Source organism: Lepidochelys kempii, chromosome 11 (assembly GCF_965140285.1).
Source record: "Lepidochelys kempii isolate rLepKem1 chromosome 11, rLepKem1.hap1, whole genome shotgun sequence".
NCBI classification, from domain to species: Eukaryota; Metazoa; Chordata; order Testudines; family Cheloniidae; genus Lepidochelys; species Lepidochelys kempii.
The window spans coordinates 38,594,625-38,610,949 of NC_136390.1; the positions used below are offsets into that span (position 1 = coordinate 38,594,625).

Below are 16,325 nucleotides of genomic sequence, written 5' to 3' on the forward strand. Positions count from 1 at the left end.
AATCCAAGGACGACGGGTGGAATATTTTGTACCTTGGGGAAGTTTTGACCTAAGCTGGTAAAGATAAGCTTAGGAGGTTTTTCATGCAGGTCCCCACATCTGTACCCTGGAGTTCAGAGTGGGGGAGGAACCTTGACAACTTCAAGAACCAATTTTAAGTTTGAAAGGAAAAAGGAGTAAATGTTTTAAATAAAATAGATATTTTGAAAGAAATGTTTAAAAACCTGCTTGTGCTCTGAGCCCCTTCTTTTTAGAAGTATTTTCTTCATCTCCCTTCTTTCACTTTAAAATGTCAAACTTTTTAAAAAAATGATAATTCATGAAGTTGAGTTTCACTGAATTGCTGTGCTTCTCACATGGCCAGTGATCTGACAGAGGTCTCCTGCCTCACAGAAACATGAAACATGTGGGTATTTGGCATAGCATTCCTTGCAGGTGAGTACAACATTACAGAAGAGCTCATCCTTCTAATGGTTAAAGAGTTCCTGTATCTAACTTGCCTGAGTTGTAGTCTTATAACCTTTGATAAAGTAATGAAAATAAACATATTTAGCCATCCCTCTGAACTGAATACCCAGTCTAAAAAGCATGTTGTATTTATTTATGTGAAAACTAATTGGGGCCCAGAGTAGTGTGACAATATGGTAATCTTTGTTGTCAGGTATGACCAGCTTTGTTATTAACTGGCAGCAGAAATCTTTAGGAATTGCTTTAACCCTGCACTTCCCTTGTGTCAGTAAAACTATTATATAGTGGACATATCATATCCTTAAGAAACATTCAGTCACAAATGTAAACAAATGTAAACATCTGATATACAGACTCTAAACAACAACCTGTCTTGTGAAACATACCTTGGTAGTTTGGGAAGTGCTGGTAAGAGGGAGCCTGTCCGTCTGTAGTTAAAGAACCCTCCAACTGCCAATGCTCCAATTATTATTATTAGAATGACTGTCAACAACACTGCTACTGCTGCTACGAGAGATAGAAGAGTAAGTAAATATTAAAACAAGCATACCTTAAAAGTTAAAAAGAGCCTGTCAGAAGTATAAGGTTGACCTTAAACTGACACATGACTTAGCTCAGTCACCAAGTTTAATATATACTTGAAGCTTACTTGTTCCAGGAGGCACTCCCTTTGACAATCCTATTTCACAATAATTTCCCGTGTAGCCATCAGAACACCTGTGAATATAAAGGAGATAGTTTGACCGTCTGTCTTTTATTAAGTTTAGCGGGTAAGCTTTATTATTATATTTTGTAATGTTTACAGACAGGCAGTAGAGTTCAACTCACTTCATAGTAATTATATGTTTCACTGACTGTAAAAATAATATATCTATTATCTGCTTAGAAATAGACATACAGTAATGCTGAGTCAGAAACTAGAGTAATTAAAATCTGGAGATTTGGTTTCCATGGAGCATTGGCGGCACCTACTGGCTCATACCTCTGTGCATTTACAGTTGTTTTCCCCCTTCACCAAATTTGCCTTTATTTTATAGCTTGTACTAGAGAACTCTTTGTGGTTTGCTTTTTTTTCCTTTCCAAACCTTTTAGTTTCAAACTACTTATTTGCTAATGTTTTATGGTCATGTGCATTTTTCCTACCATTGCTACAAATATGCTATTATCAATGTGTTAAATCTTCTGTTAATGCCTCATTGTAACTGCATTTTTGAAGAACTGAACCCTAGTGTGATGCTAAACCAGCAAACTCTGACCTACGACCACTACAACATTGACTTACTTGCATTTGGGAAGATCATTTTCATCAATATAGCATGTTCCTCCATACATACACCTACATGCTGGTGGCATTGTTGGAGGGGATTCAATGGCTGCAGAAATGGAAAGCCATGCATGTGTTAATAAGCCATACTCAGCAAAGCATATGCTACCATGCAATTTTTTTAAATTTACTTTTAGGGCCAAATTTCAATCAGGCTTGTAATTTTGTGCATGCAATCACCCAAACTGAGTGTGTGCTAACATTTGCAAATTCAAACTCAGATGCAATTTTTTGAAAATATTGCTCTTAATGCCAGGGACATAGGTTACTATATTTACTGTTCTGCCAAAATACCATTTTTAATCCTGGTAAAACTTCTGTTCTTGCATAATAAGGGGTTATTCAGTAAAAATGGTTCAGCAGCATCAGGAAGGGTGTAGGTTTCAACATTTTTTCTTGCATATAAAATGAAGAAATGTAAATGAAAATTGATGGACACTGCAGTGTATGCTTCTAACACTGGAAAGTGGAAAGTGATGGACACAGCAAAGTCAGGTCAAGCAAATCTCCTGTTCCCTGCCTGCAGGGCTCAAAATTCAGAATGCAACATTATCCTACCTCATCTGTCCCAAACTCCTCTTTAAGCCAGCTGGCAGATTCAGTCCCATAGGGATGGGCATTAAGTGATTTGTCCAGAAATGATGCATTTATTTTTGGAGAGAATGAGGGCAATAGTGGATGGAAACTTGCTTTTAAACAGGAGGAGGGAACCTCTGATGTGCCCCAATTAGGAAAATGACAAAGGGGGAGAAATCCCAAATCCGAGGAGTCTCCATTTATTATCTACATTGTGCTCTGTCAGCACAAAGCAGCTCAAGCTCCACATTATTCAGCACTGGAGCCCATTAAACGTCATCTTGTGCTTCAGTCACTCTTCAGGTATCACCTGAGGCTGCAACATTGTCTGACTTGGACCAAAGACACATCCATATAATATTGGATTGGTACGTTTTTTTAAGAGAAACCCACATTCTTCTGAGTAGCAGCCGTGTTAGTCTGTATTCCCAAAAAGAAAAGGAGTACTAGTGGCACCTTAGAGACTAACCAATTTATTTGAGCATAAACTTTCGTGAGCTACAGCTCACTTCATCAGAATGCATCCGATAAAATGAGCTGTAGCTCACGAAAGCTTATGCTCAAATAAATTGGTTAGTCTCTAAGGTGCCACTAGTACTCCTTTTCTTTTTCCACATTCTTCTGATGTTTTGATATTGAACCTAATGAAGATCTTCAAAAAGAGAGTAAGTTTCTTTAAAGTATAATTTTACTGGCCCTAATTCGAATTTCGGGAAATCTACACACTAAAAAGCATGGTACAAATATTATGGAAAAGGTCTGAATCCTCTATGCTTTTATAGTCTATAAATGAAAGATGCATTTTGGCTCTCTCTTCCTTACACTTACAACCTAGATATACTAGATGGGCTATAAAAGTTTTAACTACTTTTCAGTCAGAAGTAGTCCATTCCTGAAACCTTTATGCAAGCAAAACTCCTATTCATGTCAATGGTAATTTAGCTTATATAGGGATCCCTGATTTGGGGCTAAGGTCTCTCCTGCCAATTAAAGGCCTTAATTTGGGAAAATGATAAAAAAACAAGCAAAACTATATCTGACAGATATGACAATTAATTGGGTAAGCCCCACTGTGTAGTTAGGTATTACATAAAAGCTTAAAGCAAAGTTACCATATTGGGCCCTGTGACTCAATTTTCTGTTCCTGTTTGAAAAATACCTTTTGTTGTACAATTATTTTTTTCCAAAACAAAATCTTCACCTGGCTACAGAGTAGCAGCCGTGTTAGTCTGTATTTGCAAAAAGAAAAGGAGTACTTGCGGCACCTTAGAGACTAACAAATTTATTTGAGCATAAGCTTTCATGAGCTACAGCTCACTTCATCAGATGCATTCAGTGGAAAATACAGTGGGGAGATTTATATGCATAGAGAACATGAAACAATGGGTGTTACCATACAGACTGTAATGAGAGTGATCACTTAAGGTGAGCTATTACCAGCAGGAGAGCGGGGGGGGGGGGGGGAACGGGGACACATTTTGCACATTTTGTAGTGATAATCAGACGTTCTTGTCAACTGTTGGAAATGGCTCACCTTGATTATCACTACAAAAGGTCCCCCCTCCCCCGCTCTTTTGCTGGTAATAAATGTGTTAGTCTCTAAGGTGCCACAAGTACTCCTTTTCTTTTTGAAAATCTTCACCTGTTTTTCTTCGTCTCTGACCAGATTATTTAAAGCAGTTTAATTAAGGGGAACAAATGTAAGCGCTATGAGCAATAAACAGAAAATCACTGTCATAAAATGTAGCTAAAGCAATTTGCAAGGCTTTAATTTTGCAATTTGCAAACTTGTGCTAGATACTAATGAGATGCAGTGGTAAACTAAAACATCTCCTTGACCTGCCTGGAGATGATCCAATACTTAATGCTTAAATAGTATCTTGTGACAATAATAGGTCAAAGTACCATAAAGTATTGAGTAAATGTAAATCAGAGGTGGCACTATCTTTGTGGAGTAGCTTGTGAAATTGTCTATCGCTGACCTCCAAAAAGACTAATGCAATTCACAGCAGACAGATTAACTCTTCTTCTATCTTGCCACTTCCCTATTTGAGGTTGGCAACTTTTGTAGCCTTCTTCCAAAACTCATGACTGTATACCTGGCTATCAGGCAAATTGGTCTCTCTAAGCTCCACCGATATCCAGTCCATGAACTGGGTCTTTTGCCTCCCCTTTCATCATCTTCTGTCCTCAATTACTGCAAGGGTTTAGCCAATGTAACTCTTGGGTCTCTGCTGGGCATGTCCATACCAACATAGACTAGCTCCCTCAACTTGTCATCAATTGGGGCAACTCTCATTAGGACCTTCTCAATCTCATTTAGCTGACTATCACAGAGCATCCAGCCATTTGACCATTTTAACATCTTCATTTCCATAGAGCAGAGGATACTGATTTCTTTTCTCATGGCTGGCCAAGTCTCCGTTTCATACATTGGGATGGATGAAATTACAATGCATTCTACCTTTTAACCTTATTAGCATCTTTTTTTTCACAGATAACTGGTGCCAGCTCCCACCATTTGCAGGAAGCAGCTTTGGTACAATGCTGGGCATGACTCAGGAGGGTACCATTGCCAGCAATCATTGACCTAGGTATTTAAATTCTTTCACTCTTCTAAGCTCTCTGCCTGTAATATCCTTCATGGTGGGTCCTCCTCCCTCTGCTATCATAGCCTCAGTCTTACCAATTTTCATTCTTAATCCTGCAGATGGATTAACTATAGAGAAGTAGCCTAGATTTAGTTTCACAAGGACCACTTTGTTATAGTTATTGCCCATCAAGATGGAAATAAGATTAGGATATGTTTGGCTCATCTTTTGTACTTTTTGTTGTGATAAGGTGCTATCAACCAAACTAAGCCAGAACCCAGACTCCCTGGGTGCACAAAGAAGAGAACACCTGGAACCTCAGTTAACAGCTAAGTAAAATGGCAGCCCTCACGCTCACAAAGTGCAAGGCCTTTTCCTGGGTATTGCCCCCATCTTATCTATTGAGGGTGGAGAGAGGTGGGAGCTTGCTCATGGGCCCCATACCTCTCTCTACCGCTTTGGGTGCGTGCTCAAGGAAGGCACAGCAACTGTGCTTCCCAGGTGCTCCTGATAGCACTGTGTGGATGCTTATATTTAACAAGTTTGAATGATAAGCCAATTACTTGTAAATGATCTCTGGATGTATTTTGAGCATTGTGTCTTCTCTCACCTGTATTGTATAAAACTGTTTACTGATCACACAAAAGAAAAATGTACAGAACTGTAATTATAATTTGCATTTTGTCAAACACTGATTCATTTTCCTATGTTTCTAAGGTTCCATTTCCACTAATGTATATGCACTAATGTATACACACAAATGGTTTATAACAGAATAAAAGAATCTGGTTGCTCATGGATTAAACTTGTAGCGTAGCTGATGCCAATCATATCCGTTAGCCAGGCCAAAATCCTGGATTGACCAAGGCTTTTAGCCCAATTATGGAGTGTTTTTTAGAGCTGGGTGGGAACTGGATTTTCTGTTTCATGCAAAATTCCACGATTTCAAATTTGTTCCATTCCAAAACGGAATGAAACAAAAAATTCAGTTACCCACAGAATGAAATTTTTTTAATTTAAAAAGATTTGTTTGGGGTTGATCTAAATGTTTTGATAAAATTGAAATGTTTTGTTCCCATTTTGATGTTTAAAAAGATTATATAATATTATATCATATTTTTTTAAATTGAAACAGCAATTTTGAAACAGAAAATCAAAATGTTCTATTCTGAAAAGGCCAAAAGACTTTCCGAGAAACATTTTGCTTTCAACAAATTAGCATTTTCCTACGAAGAATGTTCCACTGGAAAATTTCCTCCCAGCTCTAGTGGGTTAGGTTACACTCCATCTGTATCCATGTTGTAACTTGGTCCCCTGGCTATCGCTGTAACGTACACAGGACCTAACCTAGGCTACAAAATTTGAATCCACATTTGGAACCTAACTTCCCCAAAGCTCAAGGGTGTATGAGTCTTCAGTTCTGGTTCAACTCACTAAAAACAAATCGCCAGGGGTCTCTGGAGACAGCTGTACACTTAGTGAACAGTTTAAATGAATCAGTGCCTGTTTCACAGCTGGACCTGAAACCTGGCAAATTTTATAGAGTTGATGTTATTATATCCATTTCACAAATGAAGAAATTGAGGTACAAAGAAGTTAAGTGACCTGTCTAAGGTAACAGCAAGTCAGTGGTATAACTGGCTAGATAATTCACATGTCCTGGCTTCAGGGCTCCTGCTTTAACCACTGAAGCACCCTCCTCCCAGTTTGTATTTCTAATTCAAGAATGCTTTATCAGTCATGGAAAAGCTATATACATTCCCCCTCCAAATCAGAATGACATATTAAAGGAAAATAGGACTGAGCCAGTGGTTCCATTTGCAGTTGGACTATTCACTCTACCTGCATCACACTCTGTGGTGCTGCCTTCTATAAAACGAGCCCCTTGTGGACAAGAGCAAGTGTATCCCCCTGGTCTCAGCAAGCAGAGATGGCTGCAGACATCTTTACAAGGATTAGGCACTGAAATGCAGATATAACAGAGGTTAACTGGAGAAGCATTCTAGCACCATTTCTGAGACATAAGCAGGGGGGTTTCCACCTGTCAGCAAAGTAGCTCATGATTGTTACAGTAATAAATTCTAAACCAAGTGCTTTTTCTACATGTAAAACAACCAAGATGGCTTATAAATATTGTATTTTACATTAAAGTCTTCTGTCTTCTTTTACATTCATTATAAGGGCTAAATACAGCTTTCGAGCCAAGTGCACAAAGAGGTGAAGGAACAGAACATCTCCATTGTCTGAGCACCATGAAGCATGCCTACTAAAGGTACATCTACACTGCCTGCTTCTTTCCACCAGCTCCCTGCTGCTGGAGCCCTTCCCTGCTGCAGTGAAAGACTCCAGCAGCAGGGAAAGGCTCTGGCACAGGAGAGGCAGTGGGAAAACACTTGGCCAGCTCCCCATTGCTGGAGCCTTTCCCTGCTGCCTCCCCCTTCCCAGACCCTTTCCTTGCCACTCTCTGCTGCTGGAGTCTTTCACATGTAGCTACACATCGTAATGTGGACGCACTTTGCGTTTCTCTGTGGCATGTAGCTATATGTACACTACCCACCAGCATAGTGCAGACAAAGCCTTCTGGGAAGAGCATGCTAGAGTAGTATGAACTGCTCCTGGGCAGCCCTGCTATTACAGGAGAGTTAAGATAGAGGTGGTCTATACTGGAGGCAGTAACAAGTTGCCTGCACTTTGTGCTTTTGGAGTACAAATATAAATTATTGTTGCCTCCTGTGTAGAAGCTGTAGGAGGGGGAAAATGGACTCAGCCATAATTTTGTGCTAAATGACTGCAAAAGAGAAATGTACTGTTCTTCTGTATTTAAACCCTGCTTTATTTTATATGTTCCCCTCTCTCTATCTCTCTCTATATTTAATACACTTGTCAATCCCAGTTCCATCCTTATGCTTTCAAAAATACGTACTTTTCAATGTGCTGAGAGATCTGCCTATTCCCAGGCTAATACTAAGCTTTCTGAAGGCATTGTTATGGATTTGGGATAGTAGTTTCCAGATAACAGGGAACAGAACACACGAGACTGGTGATTACCTGACTGATTGTATCTATGCTGATGATAGATGCGCACTTGAGTGAGCCAAGGGTTTACAGTCAGCACTTTCACCTTTTCTCCATTTCCAAATTTATCTTCCTTCCAGACTTCACCTCTTTCCTTAGAAATCCAATATAAATGGCCTTCAAAGACATCAAGGCTGTACGGACTGATGACTTCTCAAAGGAACAAAATTATCATCAGTTAGCAAAGAACCCCTAGCAGTATCGATGAGCCAACTATTCTTCTTCTTGAATCAAGTATTTTATTCATTAACCACTTGCATTTGTATTGATGGAAATGCATGACTGAAAAGAGCAGGCCACTGTTCCTGCAAATTGATAACAACACACGTAAAACAACAATTATCCATCCAGTTTGTGCCATGTTCTGTTAGTTTTGCTCATGCAAGTTAATCGCAGTGGACCTAATTCTCAACCACCTTGCACAGTCATTTACATGCATGCAAAGTGAATGGAAAACACTACCAAGTTTGGTTCTTAATAAGGTGCCTAATTGGGAGCTGAGCGTTTTTGAAAATCTGGCCCCAGTTGTGAGATCTGAGTACTTGAAAATCTGGCCCTAAGTTCACGTTAATTTCTTAGACCAGAAATATATACAACATTCATGTTAATTTCCTACCTCCGTGTAATACAGTGGTTCTGTCTGTTCCATCAGGTCTCATGGATTCAATAATATTTTCTTTAGAATCACTCCAGTACAGCCTGTCATTGTTGAGATAATCAATAGAAAGTCCTGTGGGCCAGCCAAGGTCTTCAGAAACCAGCGTTTGCCTTTGCTGTCCATCCATCCAGGCACATTCAATCTTTGGCTGCCTCCCCCAGTCAGTCCAGTACACAAGCCTACAACAGTATAACTAGAATTTAAAATGACTTAGAATTCGGTGGTTGGGATTGTTTTCTTTGGCATCATCCAATAACTAAGTCGTAGGACTCATCAAAGAGTATGTTGTGTAACTCCTGATCTGCAGACTGGGATCAAGAAAAACACACACAGAGCTCAACAGATGAGCAAATTTTTATAAAAGAATAAAATGGAAAATAAACGTCAAAGGAGAGTTTCTGCATCTTGGCACTCAGGTGGAGAAGGGACAGTTGCAGAGGCAATTCTAACAGGGTCATTCAGGAAAAAGAGTTATCAGCAGCTTCCTTTGAGTGCTATCCTCAGCTCATGTAACTCAATACAGCTCCTTTGGCTTCAATGGACCTACCCTAATTTTGACTTTAAGGGGACCACGTATGCGCTAGACACAACTTTGCCCAAGTGCAGCTGAACAGGGGCTAGTGACTCCTCCTATTTCTGTGCATCCATGTTAGAGTTGCCCAGATTACAGCTCTGGGCACAGATGGGGCTGAGTGCCTGGTGCTATCCCCCTGTGAGCAAGGGGTTACAGAAGGGATGGGAAGGAATGAGGAGTGGATGGAGATAGGGCTCCACCATCCAGCCCAGTAGCAGAGCTGGTCAAGCACAAAAGAGGTAAGCTGCATCCAAAAAGGGGAGAAGTAACTTGAAGAGAAGAGCTGGGGAGGAATTGTGCTTTGCTGGATCGGCCATAGGATGCATCTTGTGTGATGCTGAATACAAAATGGGGACTGGTTAGGCCAAAACAAATAATTAAAAAAGGAAAATGATGATGTTTCTTTGGTTCTTGTAGTCTGAATAAATGGAAAGATATCCCCACAGCTTTTTCTGTCTCTTGAGTAATGATAATATGATAGGCAGGAGGAGTTGTAGGAAAGACATCTTTAATAGGTATGTTAAGGAACCAGCATCTACAGTTTGAGACACAACAGTTTGAACCCTGAGCCCCTGTTGTAACACCAAACCAGACCCTTCCTGAAATCTGGCCCTGAAATACATTCCCTTATTTAAAAATCCCCTGCAGCCAGTATATGGACAGAAATTTGTATGGACATCAACAGCAACGCATAGCCTTAGTCTTTTCAGCTATTGAGGTAAAAGCTCTCCTATAGCTTATTGTTGTGTTCTGTCTTACTTGCTGCATGCTATTTCACAGAACTCCTTCAGGTCCTGAAATGCTTACCCAAGCTTGGGATTCACAACAATAGCTGCTGGTTGATCCAGTAGAGAGGAAATAAGCCACTTCCTGTACCGTCCATCTAGCTTTGCTACTTCTATTCGATTTGTCCCAGCATCAGTCCAGTAAAGATGCCTGAATTATATTAAAACACAATTAAAATGCTGTAAAAGGTTAAGATGCTATACCTGGGGATAGGGCTGAGAAAATCTGCTTATCTTTTAATAAGTTTCTTGTTGTTTTTCCTGTAGCACTCAGTATTCAAATGAAAAACAAAACCTGGCACATTAAAAAACATTGGGACCCTGTAAAATCACATTCATTTAATACCTATATAACTAATATAGGAATACTGCACTGATTGCATTGTAGAACTCCCAGGATGCCTCGCCACAGAAACCTGACTGTTGAATTTAGGTGCAGCTTGTTGCAGAATTCAGCAGACCTTACCTATAAGGTTAACTAGGTTTCTCTTTGCGCAGAAGTTTCTACAGCTGGCCTCGTTTCCTGTCAAATAACCTTGATAAAAGTCCTACTGTGAGGTTTTATTATTACTTTTAGGCACTGCAGGTAACTAATGAGCATCTTCACAGATGCCATAGTCTTCTGGGAACAGAAATCTGATTCATTAAAACTGAAAATTAATTTACATTTGAATTAATCTGGTAACTCTTGTGAGTGCATCTGTTTGGATTGCTGGTGCCACAGCTCCATTCTGTATTTTTATCTTTTAACAAAAAACATTTTCAGAAACAAGGTTGTTATAAATTTTTAAGTATCATACCTGATGTAAAAGTTTTCTGATCCTATGTGCAGAGCACTGTTTGCTCTTCCTTGGATTTTGCTAATCTTTATTGTAATACCTTTGTTAATCTTCTTAGCTGTCTCAAAGAAGATCATATATTAAACAAAATAATATTTAGCACTTGTACCATGCCTCTTCTCTGAACCAATGTAGCCTCACCACCACCTTGTGAGCATAAGGAAGTATTGTTTTTCCTTAGGGCTTTCAATTAATCACAGTTAACTCACGCATTTAACTCAAAAAAAGTAATCACGATTAAAAAAATTAATCGTGATTAATCGCACTTTTAATTGCACTGTTAAACAATAGATTACCAATTGAAATATATTAAATATTGTTGGATGTTTTTCTACATTTTCAAATATATTGATTTCAATTACAACACAGAATACAAAATGTACAGTGTACACTTTTTGCACTGTAAAAATGATAGAACAAAAGAAATAGTATCTTTCAATTCACCTCATATAAGTACTGTAGTGCAATCTTTTTATTGTGAAAGTGCAACTTACAAATACAGATTTTTTTTGTTACATAACTGCACTCAAAAAAACCAAAACAATGTAAAACTGTAGAGCCTGTAAGTCCATTCAGTCCTACTTCTTGTTCAGCCAATTGCTAAGACAAACAAGTTTGTTTACATTTACGCTTCTTATTTACAATGTCACCTGAACATGTGAACAGGTGTTTGCATGGCACTTTTGTAGCCAGCACTGCAAGGTATTTACGTGCCAGATATGTTAAACATTCATATGCCCCTTCCTGCTTCGGCCACCATTCCAGAGGACATGCTTCCATGCTGATGGCACTCGTTAAAAGAATAATGTGTTAATTAAATTTGTGACTGAACTCCTTGAGGGAGAATTACATGTCTCCTGCTGTGTTTTACCTGTATTCTGCCATATATTTCATGTTATTGCAGTATCAGATGATGACCCAACACATGTTGTTCGTTTTAAGAACACTTTCATTGCAGATTTGACAAAACACAAAGAAGGTACCAATGTGAGATTTCTAAAGATAGCTACAGCACTCAACCCAAGGTTTAAGAATCTGAAGTGCCTTCCAAAATCTGAGAGGGATGAGGCGTGGAGCATGCTTTCAGAAGCCTTAAAAGAGCAACAGTGATGCAAAAACTACAGAGCCAAGCCACCAAAAAAGAAAATCAACCTTCTAATGGTGGCATCTGACTCAGGTGATGAAAATGAACATGAGCCAGTCTGCACTGCTTTGGATCGTTATCAAGCAGAACCCGCCATCGGCATGGACGTATGTCCTCTGGAATGGTGCTTGAAGCATAAAGGGACATATGAATCTTTAGTGCATCTGGCATGTAAATATCTTGCAACACCGGCTATAACAGTGCCATGCAAACACCTGTTGTCCCTTTCAGATGACATTATAAACAAGAAGGAGGCAGCATTATTTCCAGCAAATGTAAACAAACTTGTTTGTCTGAGCGACTGGCTGAACAAGAAGTAGGACTGAGTGGACTTGTAGGTGCTAGAGTTTTACATTGTTTTATTTTTGAGTGCAGTTTTTTTAACATAATTCTACATTTGTAAGTTCAACTTTCATGATAAAGAGATTGCACTACATTATTGGTACAAGGTGAATTGAAAAATATTATTTCTTTTGTTTTTTACAGAGCAACGATTTGTAATAAAAATAATAATATAAAAGTGAGCACTGTACACTTTGTATTCTGTGTGGTAATTGAGATCAATATATCTGAAAATGTAGAAAACATCCAAAAATAGTTAAATAAGCTGTATTCTATTATTCTTTAACAGTGCGATTAATCACGTGATTAATCGCGATTAATTTTTTTAATCACTTGACAGCCCTATTATTCCTATTTCACAGATGGGGAAACAGAGGCACAAAGACGTGACCCCTGTCTCACTGTACAGATCCTGTGGTAGATCTGCAGTGTAGTCTGAGGTGTGAGTACAGCTCAGGTAGGCACCCTCACACAAGCTTTAATTTAGCTAGCGCAGCTAAAAACAGCAGTGAAGAATGTGACGGCACACACCACAGCACTGGCTAGCAAGGCGAGTACTTAACCAGGGTTCCAGGTGGACTTGTGCAGCCTACCCCACATCTTCAATGCTATTTTTAGTCAGGCTAGCTAGATCAAAGCTAGCACAGGTATACATGCCTAAACTGCAATCACACCTCCAGTTGCGTGTAGAAATACCCTAAGTACACACTGAGCAGTTTTTTATTTAAATCTCTCACCATTGCTCTAGTACTAATACAAATCCATTGCCAGTAATAGCAGAAGTGCCAGGATAGACAGGCTGCTGGTGTGTTTACCACTATGTTGCCTGTACCTGCTCACAACTGTGGAGATATTGACACATAAATGCAGGCAGCCCCCACTGCCCTCAGAGATAACCTTGGTTTTTGGGTTGATCTGTCATGGGAAACGTAAACAGTAAGGAACATGAAGGCTGACAGTGTAAATCTAAGGCTTTCAACACAGAGGTTTTCTCCAATGTTATCACACAGCCGTGGTGGAAGAAAAGAGATAATTTTTCCCCTTAGCCATTGAGTCAAAACCAGCAGAACTTTTCAGGGTAGTAAATCACGTCCTCCCACCAGATTGTCTTCGCCCTGCCCTGGTAACCAGCACAACATATGATGAGGAGCTGCCAACATATTTCACAGAGCATATTACCCAATCCAGGAGGCAGAGCAACAGGAGCCACCCATCAAGCCCACAACTAGAAACATCTGTCTCCTTTCCCCAGTCATTCACACAAGAGGCTCTGAAGAACTACAGGAAGTCTGACTCAACACTGGTAACTCAGACCCAACAAGCTAAAAAGGGCTATCTCCAACTATGCTCATCCACTACCAATATCCAGGTCTCCTCCCAGTCAGGTTTCAGGCTAGCACATGCAAATAGAAACAACATTAGTCATGCTGATGGATGACCTTCCACCACCCATAATGGGAAAGCAGTGAGATGGCCGAGTTCCTTCCTCTCAGGCCATGAACTCAGAGCTGTAATGAGCAATTCTTCCTCACTTTACCAGACTGCTCACTATGTTGTGCTTCTATCACCACATCTTGACTGAACCACAAGGAAAAACTATGAAACTTAACAGTCTTAAATGTCCACACTACTCAGATGAATAACTCAGCACAATAATTTCACTCACTTCCAAGACAGACACTCAACTATCTCAGCGCCTCGGTGAGATCAGCCAGTAGATGAAAGGCAGCTGACTGACGCTAAAACTAAGCAAGGCGGCGGTGATGCCAGAGGGTAGAGGGAAACATTTTACAGAGACAATCACTGCCATGCTATCTCCCACCATTAAGGGAGTCTGTCTTCAGACAAGCTGTTTCATTGGCTGGGAGTTGCTTTCAGACTCCTCACTGTTTGTGCATGCTGAAATAGCTACTGCTGCCAACTCCCTTGCCAACAACTGCTCCCAACTCCCTTGCCAACAACAAATACAACAGCAACTCCCTGTATTTGGAATGATTGCACCGTCCTTAAAACACTTCAGCTGGTCCAATATGCAACAGCCCATCTCAAAAATGAATCTTGCTACTGAGAACACATTGTGCCCCACTCACGATATTGGCTCTCTGCAGAACACTGGGTACATTTTAAGATTTCTCCCTACACCCATAAGGCACTCCATGGCGTTAGATCAAGCTATCTAAAACAACACCTCCTATTCAGGGACCACAGCCTCCTTCAATTGTTCCATCCCACAAGAACAACAAAAGGGTCAGCTCATAATCTCATAACAGCACAGGGGCCAAGCTTCCTCCACATCTGGTGCAAGGCCAAGGAATTCTCTTCCAGAGGAGCAACAATGACCACAGACCACCTCATCTTCAGGGTTAAGTGAAAAACTAAATTCTCTAGCCCAATAACTGAAGGAAGAAAAGGAAACGCTTTCACACACACTTAACATTCTAGTACCCTCAGATAATTCGAGTCTATGTTCAACTCTTGCTTTTGTTCTGTTCTGGGTGGCATTCAGACACTCTGGTGATAGGAACCAAGTAAGAACCTAGACAGATAGAAGACAGACAGACAGAAAGGGGGTTGGGAGCCTCCTCCCTTTGCAGAAGCCACAGGGCAAGTTCTTTCACAAGTTCTTAATTTAATGCTAGGGAGAATGTTCAGCAAACACAGTGGCCAGTGCACCGTAATCCAAACGAGGCATGACTGATCTGCCAGTTGGGGAGTATGTGCAGTGCCCAGGCAGCTAGCTAGAACATATGATGCAATCAGCAACAGGTGTTAGACTGAGGCACATGTTGCTTCTGATCAAAGAAGCAAAGTGCAAAGAAAAGTGCATTCATCTGGGCCACCTTGAGACCTCCCATCTCCAGCTCGAGGACAGCTTGTGCAGGATGCAGGACTAGCACCATATTGCTCACGTCTCCTGCATGCCTGTCTAAGATAAAGGACTGGATTTCACATGTCTAACCGGTGATCAATATCTCAGACTCTCACCATATTCACGTGTGTACAATTCCTAACTTTTCTGTTTACTCACCTCCCAACCCAGTCCACAGCTAGACCATCAGGATTAACTATGTATCTCAGATTCAAGTCAACTTCCTTCACAGGATTGTTTCCACTGCCATCAAATGTGGGGAGATAAGCACGTTTGATGGATCCAAACTCAGAGCCATGTCCCAAAATGCTGTAGTATACAATACCTACAAAAAATTCAAAAATCATTTTCATTGTGAAGTCATTTGAAATGTTTACTCATTTTTGGAAGATCCTACCCCTATTGAGATAACTATGGTATATGAGATACCAATTTAACATATTTCTATTTGTGTGAAAATCTCATGTTAGCCCTCAATGAAAATGAAAAATATAGGAAAATTTGCACAAATTCTAAAATCATCAGTCTAAAATATACACTTTGGATAAGACGTGCAGCTGAAGTCATTAAAGAGCCCATGCCACATTTTGCAAGAGTCAGTGCCTTACCTCTCATGTCTATTTCATTGTACAGGACAGGCAGGATCCTGGGAGCTCATACAGGGGCTACACATGGCAGAGGATGAGTTCATTGGTAGGGTGACATATGACAGAACATAAGGATCCACCAGCCTTTTCCCCCTTAGGGTTGAGCGGTGGAAAAGAGACACATGACTGCAAACTACTGCAGTCCTGAAGCCCTGTTGAGATTAGAAGAGTGCAGGAACTAGCTGTGGCCAGCCCTGAAGTTGGGGGTGCCAGGGTGAGGGGCTTCTTGCACCCTCCTACGCTTGCACACATAGTAAGAGCCAGCCACAACCTTGTCATAAAAGTCACAATGTCCTTGGGTAAGAAATGAAAGGGAAAGAAAGAGACCACAGAACAAAACAAAACTCACTGACTAGATGTAGTAAAAGAACTGACAGGGTGTGAGAGGATAGGTCTGAGGGAGGCATATAGCTGAAGGACATCCACTCCACCA

The 16,325-nt window shown here is 40.3% G+C and overlaps 1 protein-coding gene across 5 annotated transcripts in view; it reads right to left on the reverse strand.

Annotated features, from left to right (window-relative positions):
• The window catches only part of LRP2 (LDL receptor related protein 2), a 181,192-nt gene that overhangs the window by 14,837 nt on the left and 150,030 nt on the right, over positions 1-16,325 (reverse strand). Inside the window, exons 67-74 of one of the 5 annotated variants that reach the window (XM_073305750.2) lie at positions 15,405-15,570; positions 10,074-10,202; positions 8,651-8,871; positions 8,008-8,184; positions 6,802-6,921; positions 1,751-1,841; positions 1,118-1,185; positions 855-972 (exon numbers count right to left, since the gene is read on the reverse strand). In XM_073305750.2, the coding sequence (XP_073161851.2) occupies positions 855-972; positions 1,118-1,185; positions 1,751-1,841; positions 6,802-6,921; positions 8,008-8,184; positions 8,651-8,871; positions 10,074-10,202; positions 15,405-15,570 (1,090 nt within the window). Of the gene's footprint in view, positions 1-854; positions 976-1,117; positions 1,186-1,750; positions 1,842-6,801; positions 6,922-8,007; positions 8,185-8,650; positions 8,886-10,073; positions 10,203-15,404; positions 15,571-16,325 lie in introns of those variants that run through there. The other 4 variants (XM_073305749.2, XM_073305752.2, XM_073305751.2 and 1 more) reach the window with 4 other exon arrangements.